The sequence below is a fragment of the Diadema setosum genome, chromosome 5 (assembly GCF_964275005.1).
Source record: "Diadema setosum chromosome 5, eeDiaSeto1, whole genome shotgun sequence".
Classification (NCBI taxonomy): Eukaryota; Metazoa; Echinodermata; class Echinoidea; order Diadematoida; family Diadematidae; genus Diadema; species Diadema setosum.
Genome location: NC_092689.1, coordinates 3123460 through 3138614, shown reverse-complemented (window position 1 = coordinate 3138614; position 15155 = coordinate 3123460). Strand labels below are relative to the sequence as shown.

Genomic DNA, 15155 nt, shown 5'->3' with positions numbered 1-15155 from the left:
ATGATGACATGTTAGTATAATAATTTGTGCGCCCGTGCCAGGTAGATGATCTTGATATACACACACGCACATTGCTTGCTCGCCCCTCTTTCTCTCCGAGACCACTCGCCTGACGGTGTGCTCGGCGCACTGTCTCTTAACCACCGCATCTTCGCCGTACTCTCAAACACAACCAAAACAAGTGCAACTGTCTGCACAAGAGTGTTAGGTGCTTTGCCCCTCCATTCTAGTAGCCATTTTTTGTCCTGTTTGATCACCTTTGGATATAAAATATTCATTTTCACGAAAGGGGAGAGCGGAAGTGCAAGGTGACGAAGCTGAAGCCAAAGCGAAGCGAGATGGAGGTGGAGAGAAAAAGAGCACGCAGATGAAGGAAGACATCACCGGGCTAGCGTCCGAGCAAGAAACAGCATCATCACGGGTGCTGGAGAAGTAGCATTAAGCTGAAGAGAACATGATCTTAATGAATGCACTGACACGAATTCCGGACTAGAAAAGAAATTACTGCATCTGTCTTCCTTCTGACTGCCCTTCGGTTGATCGCCTACCTGGATCAATCCTCCGCTCCTCTTTTGAACAGAATGGACGTCCAATCGTTCATTGGTATTCCGTTTCTAATAGGAATGTGATTTACTTTTTTTTTCTCTCCATAATTATGAGAGGCGGACGGTCCAGTTAGTCTGCTGTGAAATTAAGGATATTATGTTCGTGACCATGGAAACCAACACTCAGTAGGATGAGTGTATCACAGTCGTATGTCAGAGGTGTCTGTATAGAGCTGAGCGCACGACGCTACAAATCTGTAATTATGGTCAATAAGCTCAGATTCGGATTTCATATTTGATGTGGCGCGGCTGTGGCTAACAACTGACCTGCATTTGTACCATCCCTCCATCCATGTAAATGTCGACTGTGAATTCAATTGTTGGATTTGGATCGCAGCCGATCATCTAACCAGGGTTCTACCACGGAATACGCCAACTGCATCCCCTTGCCTTACAATTCAATAAACAAAGAGCAAATCTGCACTGGTTCTGTAAGTATAGCACGAGGAAATATGTAGGTACATGTGGGTTGATATCTGATTGATGTTCGTGTCTTCCGCAATACAGAACATTATTACTACTCCCAGTGCAATGCTACCATTAACACTACTACTCGTGCTAGTTTTCACCTTTGCTTCTGTCACCTTTACTACTTCCGACGGGGCATATTCCAGATCTACTGTCTCCCTCTTCTTCTCTTGTCGTTATTACTGCCAATGTCATTACCGCAAAACTCACCCTTCTGCTACTTCTATTGCATATCTTATGTACTCTATGGTATACTACATCTGACTACTTTCTAGGTACTGCTGCTACTTCTACTTCTACTACTACTACTACTACCACCACTAATACTACTGCCGCTGCTGTTGCTATTGCTGCCGTTATAACAACTGCCACTGCTTCTACTACTACTACTACTACTACTACTACTACTACGATACTACTACTACTACTACTACTACGATACTACTATCATGCTAATACTACTCATAACAATATTACCAATACTACGACTGCTCATGATACTGTGAAAGCTGCTGTTATTTGATCGAGGGCTGTGTTGTCTATCTACCGTACACCTGTTGAGGACAATTGAGAATCCAGGTGTTTACATAGTAATAGTATACCTACTTTTATTTGACCGTGTCTTCTGCCATCATGTTGCGTGTAGAGTGACTCTTGATCTGTGATGAGAGCAATGGAGTTAAGATGTTATCAGAATCAGTGCCTGAGGTTACCCTTACGTGATTCAATTGTCCTTTTATACTTCGGAAAGACACTTTCATTCAGTAACATTAGCAGTTGACAATTTGAACTGTCTTTGTAAAGTCCGCAGCTTGGGTTTAAATCTGACCGGCTTGAGCTGAGGCTACGGTATCTTTTCAACAGCGTGCATGGTATTGGTAAATTGATGTCGGATACTTGGCCGGGAAGATCTCAGGAAGTGAAACATTCCATTCTTTTACTGCGTTTTGTCCTCTCCAAACTTTGGAGCAGTCCTTCCGGGGACACTAAGTTACATCAAGTTACTATGGTTTCGTTTCAATCAGTAAAGATACCTCAGTTTTTGGCAATTATCGTGAAATAATTTGTATGACTCGTTTCCAAGGTTCTTGGAGCAGGAAGAACGTTGATGATAGCAGAGGGACGGGATTATACGACAGAAATGTCTTGGTCTCAACCAGCCGTTTGAAGCGTGACGAAGAGGTTTTTCTTTGTCGTTTTTATTTCTCAGTGCCACAATCCGTCTGATATTAATGCACTCATTAACCAGATATGTATATTAAATACACACACGCACACACACACACACACACACACACGTGTGTGTTCTACGAATGACAGCAAACTGCACCATTGTGTATCGTAGTAGATGTGCATGGGTGTGCGTTTGCGCATGCGTGAGCGTAAAATCACTCGTACCGAGGAGGTATGTACCTCCTTGATAGTAGGCCTACATCATTCGTTCGTGCTATTGTAATGCAAGCCTGGTGACGTGTTGTTAGTTTTTCCCCTCTCAGGCTCTCCCTATATTGCTGATGTTTGTTTCTTTGTCTGAGATGCACACAGCTACAATTCTTCAGGGAATTTTATCTCTAAAATTGGCTGCGATGATGTCTCTATCGTTCGGAAGCGCGGGATATGAACACGATGAATCGATGGACTTTAGTTTCGACTTCATACATGCTCCCAATAGTCCCCTGGACGAATTCACCCACAACTCATCTGCTTTCTATATGCGCTTAGTCGGTGCTAATTATTAGCCACAGACGAAAATGAGTTTATTCGAGGAACTTTCGCTTCTCCGCACAAAACCTCTGTAAAGTACAATTAGCGTCGAGAGGAGATGCGCTATGTATGACATCAAGCATCCGTCATTGGGGGTAGTGGAAAATTGAATTATTTTCTGCAGTGCCCTATTCTATCTTAACATGCCTGAAAACATCGCCTAGTCTCCTTCAAAATTATAATCTCTCCCCGAAATGTTTGATGTGAAAGTTGCCGCACTATATGACCAAAGATTTATACTGTGAAAGCCTTATACAAGGCAAGTAGTCATTCCACTATCGAGTCTCCTCAGGTTCTAACCTGCTTTTGTGGTTGTCTTCGTGCATAAATCATGGAGAAAACCTAGAGGGAGATATTCCTTCAGTTGTCCAGAAACGTGGCATTGGTAAGCACTGGATTTTGAAGACAACCCGACATACACTTGCATGCACTGCTGTCGTTTTTAAGTATTATTTTCTGTTTTATTTTTGATTGACGTAAAGAAGAAAAATAATATGTCATGATTTTGAAAGTATGGAATATCTTTTAGGAAGAGTAAGTCCGCGCACGCTCATACCATGGAGCTACTAACAGAGAGCTCCATGCTCATACTAGTACTCTCTCAGGTACGTGCAAAAATTGAAACCGTGGGTGAGCGCCGCTGTGAATAGATTGTGCCACATTACGCAGCTAAGCAACGAGCCGTGGGTGATTTCATGATCGTCTGTCCCACGCTCATAATCATCATCCCCCATCGTGGAATTGCTCATACCGATGTTTCTTTCCCCTTGGCAAAGGAACACGCGAGAAGTGACATCCCCCCCCCCTTTTCCTTGCTTGTTTGTTTGTTTTTGGGAAGACATTAAATCGCGAGAGAACGTTTTGAATGAGAAATGATTTTCTAGAGATGTCAGTCTGATGCACACCTGGTCAATGACCTGCACGTTCGTGATTCTCCTCCCTCCCATCTCCTTTGCCCGAACCCCCCCTCCTCCCCTCCCCTCCCCCTCCCCTCCCCTCTCCCTCATCCCGCTCTTCCTCGGCAGCCCGCTGCCCCTGCTTTCGATGACCAATAGATAATGACGCGCTAATGTGTGCCTTATCACTTATTCACGACTCTCTCTCTCTCTCTCTCCATCGCTCTCCGCCTATACTGTATCTTCAAGGAGTTTCGGATGCAGACCGATCGCAAGTACTCGCTCAGCGACATCTTTGCCTTGTTTCCATTACTCTAAAAAGAAAAGACGTTTGTCCTGCTTTCAATCTCCTCGCTCTCTTTTGGTCTTCTCTACCGCTCTTCCCCCTTCCCCCTCTCTCTTTCCCATATTATGATATACTCTTAGATGCCGAAGGTGCAGAAAAGGGGATTATACTTTCCATTAGTCTCCAGAGCAACATTTTCTTGTCTCCCCCCCCCCCCCATCCTTCTCTCTTCTTGCTCTCGATTATTCTTCTCTCGAATTGGACGAAGATGGTTACGCGCATTCGCGAAGTCAAGATTGTAATAATCATACTTTGCTTTTGATTATATTTTCCCTTTTTTTTTGGGGGGGGGTTGCTGATGTCTATCCTATGACGAGATTCCGATAATGCTGGGACGTACCCGTCTCGTATCTCGTGTTTCTGCTGCTGAATAGATTTCTATAGACACAATGGTTTTTATCAAACCACCTATGACATGGCATTGTTTGAACTCATTCCCGTGCATTGATGTATTTACATTTGATGTTCTTAGCGTAATTAACCCTTCACTTCAGCTCATCGGGCGCACCTTTACATAAATTTTATGAACATTGATTCATTTCGGACGCAGTGGGTTAATCCATTTTTGTGTGATCGGGGGCATCGCAATGTTTATTGTATGGTATCTGTGCCGTATTTTCATCACATATCATGGGAATGCTTGTATGTGTATGTTCTGCTCGATTACTGAATGTGGGTGTTGAAGGGAGTGAGTCATCTGTGCGCAGTGCTCTGTGCGTGTGTGTGTGTGTGTGTGTGTGTGCGAGATAGGGCGGGAGAGAGAAGGTATCGAGTGTGCTTACTGGTCAAGAAATCGGTGATGATGAGCAATGCAAATGACGAGGTCTTCTAAAGTCGTGCTACACTGGAACTAGGGGAGCGTATTTTTGTCTTCATTCCCATAGTAGAATATGTTACATTTTCTTTCCTGCTGTGAAAGGTAATCGCCCTCTCTTGCAAGTGATCCGGTCTACTACACTATCGTCGACGACTACGTCTTGGTGACGAAGCAGCAGTCGTGACGAAGTTTTACCAAAATTGGACAAGCGTTTGACCATGAAAAATGCAAAGTTGTCCCGCAATTCTCCTTGATTTTTCCTTTACTGATTGACTCATTTTCCAATTGCGGACGATTAATCATCCACTCTAGACATTATTACTCTTATCATGACCATAAATCTGCTGTCGTGATGTGTCTATACTATCCAATGAAAAAGGGCATAGTATTAGAGATTCAATGGATTTCACTAATATCCTGTGTTGCTGAATAGTTAAGATATCATTGTTTGATGTTACCAAACCCGCGAACCAAGTTTTTCTCATTGTAATCACTGATAACGAAAGCTTATTTCTTCGCCGATTGTTTCTTTCCTCCAGACTCGTGTTCATCATCCTCTCCATCCCAGCCGCCGTCATGAACTCACTCCTCAAACCGCCGCTCACCTTCTTCCTCCCCCTCCTCCTCCTTGTCTCCCGCGCCAAGCTGTCGCCCTCGCAACGGTTGCCTAGCAACATCTTCGACGACCCGGAGCTGTTCCACGAGAACGGTATCATCCCCAACGGAAGGGAAATGACGGACTACGCTTTCCCTGACAGATCGAAAAGGTGAACCTCCAGACTATCAAATTCAAAAATGTGATCCAAAAACATGTATAGAAAATATGGTGTTACTTTTATCAAGTGCTCTTGTAACCCCCCCCCAAAAAAAAAAAAAAAGTGAAATTGACAGGTTAAAACGTATGTTGAATGATCTGTGAGATCGACAGCTTTTGTTCTTTAAGTAGAAAATTTAAAGGAAGATTCTTTCCCAGTGCGATGCTTGTCTGAATGAAAGCAGGAATTTGAGATCGACGTCGAGGTTAAGATTAGGATTGAATCAAAGCAATTCTAGGATCAATTTGGAAGTATGAATATCAGTGCGTCTACTAGCAGTCAGCACGTTTTCTGGAAAGGGACACTGGGCAAAGGCGACTCAGTCGCAACGATAGCAGTGGCTATAATAACATAATAATTATATCGGCATAGGTTTCCAAGCTCAAATACATTTTTGCTTCAATTGACCCTCAATTTTCACGAAGGATCGCTTTCATTGCGTGTCACTTTATTCCATTTCATTTATTCATTTCATTACGGATGAAAGTGTCTTTGTAACTTTCAAGTTGGGGTCTCGTGCACAGTGAAACATACAGAGGGTAGGGCAAAGATTTATATTGTCTTGGATAACAGTAGAGATGCTAATTGGTGATGATAATATTTCATACGCGAACATAGATCATGCACGTGCAATACTCATTGACACGTGATGACTAAACCCCAATCCACGATCCAATTAGGGTGGCGTTGTGGCTGAACCAGTTTTATGGGATACATGGCGTATATAGAGCCATCGCGTTCTTCGGAGAAAAAGACACAACAATGGCCGATCATCCCTCCTGGCTCGATCCAGGGCCGAGAGGAGGTTTATTTGTCTTGGGCCATATTGCAATATCACTCCAAAAATTGTCATCCCATTAAACAGTCGTTGTTGGTAATGCTTACACCGTCGCCGACCTTTGACCTTACCCTCCTTCTCTTCCCCTGCCTCAGCGATGGTGGTGACGACACCCTGTTCTTGGTCGAGATCATCTTGTGCTCCACTTTCTTTTTTTGTTTTTCTCTCTCTGTTTTTCTATTCCTTCGTCTGGATTTTTTTTTTTACTTGTCGACACAGGAGTTGGCGCGACTCCAGGGGAACCTGTGCGCTTTGCAGCTGTGGGATTAGTGATTCAGTGTCCTAAATTGGCCCCTAGAATTATGGAGACTTCAAAGAAAAACGATGTCAAATATGTATGATATCAGAACAGTTTTCCATGACAAGGAATATGCTTGACATTGAGGCATTCAGCATAAGATCAAGAGCCCATTGAAAATGTGGCAATAACACGTAGGTTGCGACGGCGTTGATTTAGAAAAAAATGTTGTCCAACCTTTGATAGGTGCACTTCAAAATTGCTGTCTCGGTCGGGTGATTACAATATCTATTTGGTTCAATCCCTACGAGGCATATAAATCTCTGTAACGCATACAGTAAGGCTTTGACATATCTGTACTAGACGCATAAAGAAATGTTTATTTTTTCTAAAATTGGTGAGGATGCACGGGTACCTCTTTCTAACTTCTTTGCAAAGAGTGGTCTCACGCAAGATAGATCCCAATAACGTTGCCAAGACCAAGAAGAATCTTTTGTTGTCTTCCAAATCCAATATGATTGTTGGATCACTGCCATTTGAATCACTATACAATGTTCTTAACCGTCTGGTTTGTTTCATTATTTCCGTCGAATATTTCTCTTCATAACGTTCACATTTGAATGAAATTATATACGTGCTAGAGCATATTGTTCGAAAGAGATTCTCGACAAACTTTAAGTAGAAGGTCCTCCATGCATTCGATGATCAGGTCATAATATTCTATTGGATAAGTTATCTATTATGTGTTGCGTAATTCATATGACGTTTTATTGATGGAGTAGGCCTATCAGATTGTACGTGGATCGATGGCTGGGGAGTAAGCGCCTTACGCATCTATAATACATATTTGTTTTGTTTTGTATCCGCGTTTTCTGATCTCACTCAAATTCAGTCGAATCACGTCATGGTGAGAATCTTTTGAAGAGACGAAAACAAACCCTCATGATAAATTGAACGAGAACCAGCAATGTGAATATCTATCAGGTCTAACCTTCCCATGACTGCAATGTCCAAACCTCCACCATATTCCATGCAATATGGTTATCAACGGTATAGCAAGAGGCTTAAATGGAGCAAACATAATTGACGCAATAAGCGACAGGTTTGTAAGAACACGAATGGATTGGACACTCATGGATTTCGATGTTCTTCTTTTTTTCTTCTTTCTCTCAGATATTTCTTCTCTGTGGAAGAGGACAACACACCAGTGGTCATAGTTGTAACCCCATGCTCAGCCCGCATCGAATGGAACCTATCCCTGCTCGATCCCCCGGAGGATGGTAGTGGATCCAGTGAGTAGCCCTCCGTCTCCTTTCAGATTATCGGATCAGATCGAAACTTAGACACCACATCAGGTTTTAATTACTTGTAATTTCCAGAGTAGAATCATACCAACAGAACAGCAATAGTCGCACTAAAATCGGACATTGAATAGGAAGGTTTGCCATCTTAAATTGATAACTCGTTTTTCCAACAAAGCAATGCTATTTGTTTCAATTGCAGACGTAAGACGTTGTAAGATAGACACGTTAGATAACTTGAACATGTCCTATTGATTTGGACAAGACATTTGATGCAACTTACGTTTCAATACAGAACAATCTTAAGACTAGCAAAAGAGTTGTAGCTGTGACTGATATTGCGGAGGAGAGATTCAGGTTGTTCAGTTGTCCACTGAAGAATGATTAGGTATAGGTACCAACCGTCTGGAGGTTTGGGTGGCGATGACGTCATCACCTCATCTCATTGGTATCCATGGGGTTTTTTTTTTCTCCATTGTAAACAAGTCACATCTGCCCCTGACCAACCCATGCCGACAGTCCACCCATTTCTTTGAGGAGACGCTGGATGTGGTTAGAGACGAGGGAATCCTCGTCAATACGTCAAAAGTGAAGGATTTAAAAAGAAAACGGATTTTCTTGCCGAATTTCACATCCAATATTAACTGTACACAAACAGATGCAAATTTATGTACCATTGTAAATACTTGTATTGGTTACTATCTAGTTTATCGTTTCCTTCTCCGCTCATTTCGATTTACCGCTTCCCAGGTGCTGCCGATCAACTAAGTGAACAGCGCCCTCGACGACAATCAAACACGAGAATCGGCACCAACGTGAAGAGCTTTTCGGGGTACGAGGTCGGCAAGTACGTCACTTACTCCTCTCCGGCTGGTATCTACGTTCTGGAAGTACGCAGCGTGGAGCGGGGATGTGCCTTTCAGGTCTATGCAACACTATCACCAGATTCGGATTACTTCTTTCCAGAACTGCCCAGTGATCCGCGTCTGGACGTGACTTCTGGATTCAGCAAGAATCGAGTATCCCTGGCTTGGAAGCCAAGTCCTTCCGACTCCGTACATCATCAGCCAGTCCGATATTGCCTTGCCATCAACACGAGATTACACTACCACACGTGGTGCGGAGTGCAAGCCAGTGTGAGCGGGGGTCAGCTTCCCCTCCTTACCTCCCCATCGGGCTTTGGCTTCGCATCAGAGCGCGCACTCCGAAAGGCCAGAAAGCGAATCCAGCGGAAACAAGCCCTCTTGAATTCCTCGGAGGAAGCTTCTGACCTTGTTGTCGAGTGCGTGGGTCGGAAGACCCTGCACACAGTCACAAACCTCGAGCCTGGTGTCAAGTATTTCTTCGACCTCTTTGCTGTCGATGAAAATACCAATCGCAGCGTCGCCTACACCGGTACGACCCTCACCACCCAAGCAGAGAACGCCGATCCCAAGGTACTGAGATTAAAAGACGGGCGTTACAGAACGGCCTCTGTCAGGAGGATGAGCTCAGTGAAACTGTTCAGGTTCCCAGTGAGTGAAAAGACGGAAGGGCAGGATGTAGTGATTAGCGTGCATTCATGCTCCAAGCCAGTTATGGTCGAGATTTGGAGGGAGGAGGTGAAAATAAGAGAATCGTCTGTTAAATCCTTGAAAAAGTTCAACATACGAAATGTTCGAAGCGAACTCATTATCAAGGTCAGGAACAAAAGGCGATCGCGCACGTCGTCCTTTTTCAAAATTTTCGCAACGACGAATCCGTCAAAGTACTCATTCCCTGTCTTGCCGAAGGACAGCAGGATAAAAGTTTTCAGAAACTTAAGACAGTGCACGTCGGTTACCTTGGCGTGGAAAAGTACGAGTGACGCGTCAAAATACTGTTTATACATGCGTGAGGAGTCACGAGATAGAAGAACGACAGATAACCGCTGTCATGAACCTAGTATGCACAAAAGGAACGAAAAGGTTATTTGTCGTGACGTGGACGGTGCTGCAGAAGACCGGGAAGTTTTAACAGAAATGGTTACCGGCTTACGGCCGGAAACAACCTACATTTTCGACGTCTATGTGACGAGCGGGATTGCGCAGCCGCCTCTGGCCACCGGTGCTGTAGCGTACAAGAGCAAACGCGTGAAGACAAAACGGTCTTGCGAAGACTGATGATATCGCCGAGTCGCATGGCATGCTCTCTTCAGTGAGGACAACTCGGCAATCTTCGGGTGGTGCGTTTGCCTCCGGAACAGCCCGAATCCCGGCGTGGTGAGATCCTGCCTGCGCCTCGTGTGTTCTGGAGTGCGTTCGGACAGAAGAAACGGGAGGGACTGCGGAGATATTAGTCGCTACTACATACTTTGCTGGTGCTGCTATTTTTTGCTCGAAATCAATAAGTTGTCATGTAATATGCCAGTGTGTTTCGGAGCAACCAATCAACGCCATTGATGTGATGTGTTCAGACGGTGGTGTCTCTTGACTCGTAGTATTGGTGGCGCCCAGTTGAGAACTTACACAATTTTGAGTCACGCCAACTTTTATTCGTTTTCCATTGTCAACATCTTCGCTTTCTATCTACTTACTCTATTTACCTATCTGTCTGTCTATCTATCTATCTATCTATCTATCTATCTATCTTTCTATCTGTCTATTCAGTCATCTACCTATCTATCTATCTGTATATCTATCTATCTATCTATCTATCTATGTATCTATCTATATCTTGGTTTCATTCTTTCTTTCTCTGGATTCTCTCTATATCGTCTGTGTTTTACTGTCGATCATCTACATTTCTTCTCTACATCAATGCCTCTACGTTCGTCATCCGAGTCAAGCAGTCACGAACCCGGCACTGCTGTCAGCCAGTGCTCCGGTCAGTCTGCGTCATTGACCAGCGTCCGTCAGACCTTTGTCCCACCATGTCGTGGGCAGAGCTGAAGAAGTATTACTGCTCGTAAGTTGCAAAAAGCCCCTACGACAGTTCAGGGAAAGATCGATCACGAGACTAGACCGAATGAGAAATGCTTATGAAATGATTGTACATAATTCATTACGATTGCCGTCGGTAAGGGACTCAACTGATGTTGATGCTTGTTCATGATTGTATTCGTTATGACGAGAAATTGTAAATCTCTTCAAAATGGAGTCATATCCTGTGAATCATATTAGGATATAATTGGTGGCCTTCAAGATTGTATCACTATGGTTTCCACTGCCAAGTTTGTTTGTCGTCTAGTGCAAGTTTTCATAAAGTCCCCGCTGCAGAAGTCATTTTAAATGTATGTATTTCAACCAGTTGCTTGTGTGATTATTTTTTTTTCCTTGTGTGTAAATATTGCAATCGTGAGTAGCTTGAGTCTTTTCACAGTCTTGCCTCGTAATGCAATCTTTTCATGATCTAAAATAGCCAGAAGTAAATTTGACAGGCACTTACAATAACTATACTTGTGGGAGGTCAGTTGGGGTATTTGATGAGACGGAATCAGGAGCCAGGGGCTTGAATTCCATAGACAAAATGTTTTACCCCAAACGTCACTTTTCACCCTCGCGTAAAGATAGGGACATTGCGATGCTGGCGTACTGGTAACTAACCGTTATTACAATGAGGAGGCTTCCTCTGAAAATTATGACCGGACTATTATTGTCTATAGCATATTCGTACACACAGTTCAATTCAATTCACTTCAGTTCAATTCAATTCATTTCAATTCAATTCAATTCACTTCAGTTCAATTCACCAAATTGAATTGAATTGAATTGAATTTAATTGAACTGAACTGAATTGAAATGAATTGCAATGAGAAAACTTCCTTTAATAAATATGACCCCGCTATTATTGTCGATATGCAGATCAATTCAATTCAATTTATTTGAATTGATTCAAAATTGAATTGAATTGAACTGAATTGAATTGTATTGCAATGAGAAAGCTTCCTCTGATAAATATGACCCCCTACTATTGACATTTTATGTTGTCGATATACAATTATTTACTCTTATTCCTGTTATCATCATTATTATCATTATTTTTGTTAAATTTGAAACTATGTTATTATCATTTTGAGAAGGATCCGTCATGAATGCCTTCTTATGATCTAATGCTCAATAAAGTACTCAACAAAACGATTGAATATTTACAGTCAGAGTCGAAGTTTAGTTTCTTTTTCTACACATACGCCAGCAAAAAGGAAAAAATCTGATTTTGAAAGCACATGAATTTTAAACATAGGATATTATAAACAAACATATCCGTATTTCTAGATTATATGTGTACAAGAAATTACTTATATCTCAACACATTTATACACATTGGTTAGGGAAATAGATGTAAAGAATTGAAATATGTGCGGAACTTCGATGACATAATTATTGTCTTGACAGGTAGTCTATAGGTAGTATTTGAAACTATTAGTAGTCTTGAAGACCATCAATCGATGTACCCATTTGGGTGTACTACGCAGTCCTGATTTTTTAAAGCGATATTTCCCCGATTTATTTAGTTCTCTGTGTAACTGAAATGCCTTAACATAAGGTTTTAAGTCATAAAGCAATGCACGAAAAAATACAAACATTACACTTAATCGTATTACGGGGTGCCAAGATCATTGTATCGGCAAGTTGTGATTATTTTTTTTTTCGGAAAATCTAACCTTTGTGTATTGTCCAAGTGACTATGTTCAGTATTTTTTTACGTGATATGCATTACGAGTTTGTCATAGTAAGCGAATGATATGATGTGAAATTACATTGTTTGTATCTTGCAGATATGTAGAACTATATATTTATTTATATTTGTCAAAAATGTACAATTTTCTGCGATCTTATATAGATGACACGAAACTCGATATTGTGAATGTAATGTTTATGGTTGTATCCTAATGCTGGTTTTTATCCAAGAGAATGTCTAAAGGTTGGTGATGTATGAAATAACTTTCTCTTGTAAATTAAGAATTGTATAGAAGAACTGATATTTTGTGCCATATGTTTCTGTCCATTTCCTGACAATACTATCACGCACTGTATGATACTGTATTGTGTAATGTAAATGGACACATTGGGCAACTGAAAGCCACATCGACGCCATTAATCATACTTGTGGTGAAAATTCATCGGCATTGACTGTTAGATGGGTCGTCGTAGCCTTCGTTTCAGACCGCACGATTTTTTTCTGTTTATGGCGTAACAGCACAATGTGGCACGACTCTTAAAAGCTCGTCAATGGATTGTTTATGTTGGTTAGGATAACACTAGGGAATGTTTTTATTTACACTATCTTTTTTTTTGTCTCCAGAATTGCTTCACAAATTTTCATGACTGTGTGTATAATTTACAACTTTACATATGACAAAACCAAACCCTATCAGTAACATGTGCTAATTGCATCCAAGGGACAAAACCTAGCCGTTCTCAAGACATCGCCAGTGGGCTTTGGTAAAACACTAAATGTATTTTAAATCAAACATTAATTTCGTAGTTTCTTTGACGAAAAAAAAAGAGACGAGAAATATGTTTTCCATCAACGTACATGTAGGTTGCCATTAATGTGAAGGATTGTTCATTCAACCTCATTGTGTTACTACGTAATAATATGACGATTTTTTTATTATTATTATTATTATTATTATTATTATTATTATTAATTTCCCTAGGTTCTATGCAATGTTTGGATAACTATGTCTCTTCACGTGTGTATGGTCTTTCGTAAGAAATTGTCTGCTATCGTTAAAGTGTACACAAGAGTATAAATTCAACGATTCCCATGATGTAGCAATGAATGTATCGTCTTTACCTGTCGTAGTTTTAACTTGTTATCCACACACGGTAATGGACGCCGTACATTGCCGCAACAGACGACGAGCACCGTGTCCGCTGGGGTTGCAGTAAGGTTAGCTCTATCATTACCACGGCCAACCTGTCTGTACGTACTGCCAATGACATTCTCTAGCGGTGGTTCCAAGAAGGTTAAAAAGTACATCTGCTTTTTTTTTTTTTTTTCTTCACGAATTTTCAGTGAAAGGGTTGGACGCTGGGGGCGGTATTGGCACTGACACTGCACTGTTGTGACCCCTCCTAGCAAGCTAGGTCATGCACAACTGTATGTTTTATGTATGTTTGTGGACTTTGGAAGTCATGAACATTAAGTCCGTATAAAGCACATCAAGGCGATCGTTTCGTTTTGTATCTCTTCTGTGTGTTTTACAGTAGACTATCTCTGTCAAACCTATCTAGTGATTGTGACTGGGCGATTATTGTGCTATTGTAAACATTACTACTATTATCCACTTGGTATAGTTACGGTGTGAACATCACTGCGGTGAAGCCGTCATATTCTTTACGATATTAGACCGACCAAATAAAAAAAAAAGAATAATGATGATGTTTCTTTACGTTTGGGCTGAAATATTTCTATTTATTATAGATGTAGATGTTTTAGGGTAGAGGATTTTAGCGTGCTCCTGTTAAAATGCATTCTATGAAGTGAATTTAATGTAAATAACATCGTTTTAACATGAATTCATTTGTCGTGCAAAGGGTACAAACAGACAATTCTGTTCAGGATCCTGCGGCGATGGTTACACCCATATTAGGTCTCTAACGAGTCATTCTTCTTGTCATTGTATAAGCATAGTCAATCACTTTTGTAAACGCCTATTGGTCGTGTGACAAATGGCCAGGCATTTCAAAGTAGTTGTAATATTTTGATTTTTCTTTTAACTCGAGGGAAATGTATGTTGTAAGTTATTTTTTCACCGTCCCATTGTTATTTTGCCTTGATTACATTTTGTCTTATCATACGTTCTTTCTGAAAAATAAACCTATCATTATGCAGTCTGTTTCATCAGAAAAAATACAAAATAAAAAGAAAATAAAGTAGTAAACTCAAGTAAATGATAAAATGGCTGACACGTTGGCAGTTTTTATTCATATCGTTGCTCCTCGGTGTACTAATTGGATTCATTGACAACACGCTAAAGAAACACATTGTGAATGTGATGATTCAACCACTAATGTCCTGCACATTTCCTCTGTATAAGCCTGATGGTCCAACAAACGAATTTAAGGCTGCGCCTAGGTTCGCACATTTCTTAAGGAGGT

The 15155-nt window shown here is 41.4% G+C and overlaps 1 protein-coding gene across 1 annotated transcript; it reads left to right on the top strand.

Annotated features, from left to right (window-relative positions):
- Positions 1-903: 903 nt before the first annotated feature.
- Positions 904-10392, top strand: LOC140229003 (protein NDNF-like). The gene is made up of 4 exons (XM_072309265.1): positions 904-1036; positions 5436-5663; positions 7961-8079; positions 8839-10392. The coding sequence occupies exons 2-4, from the start codon at positions 5473-5475 to the stop codon at positions 10227-10229; spliced, it is 1701 nt and encodes a 566-aa protein (XP_072165366.1). The 5' UTR covers positions 904-1036; positions 5436-5472; the 3' UTR covers positions 10230-10392.
- The last annotated feature ends 4763 nt before the right edge of the window (positions 10393-15155 follow it).

Coding starts and splice junctions, on each gene's coding strand:
- LOC140229003 (XM_072309265.1), top strand. CDS start 5,473: ATGAACTCACTCCTCAAACCGCCGCTCACCTTCTTCCTCCCCCTCCTC. Junction 5,664..7,960: donor TTCCCTGACAGATCGAAAAG/GTGAACCTCCAG, acceptor TCTTTCTCTCAG/ATATTTCTTCTCTGTGGAAG. Junction 8,080..8,838: donor GGAGGATGGTAGTGGATCCA/GTGAGTAGCCCT, acceptor ACCGCTTCCCAG/GTGCTGCCGATCAACTAAGT.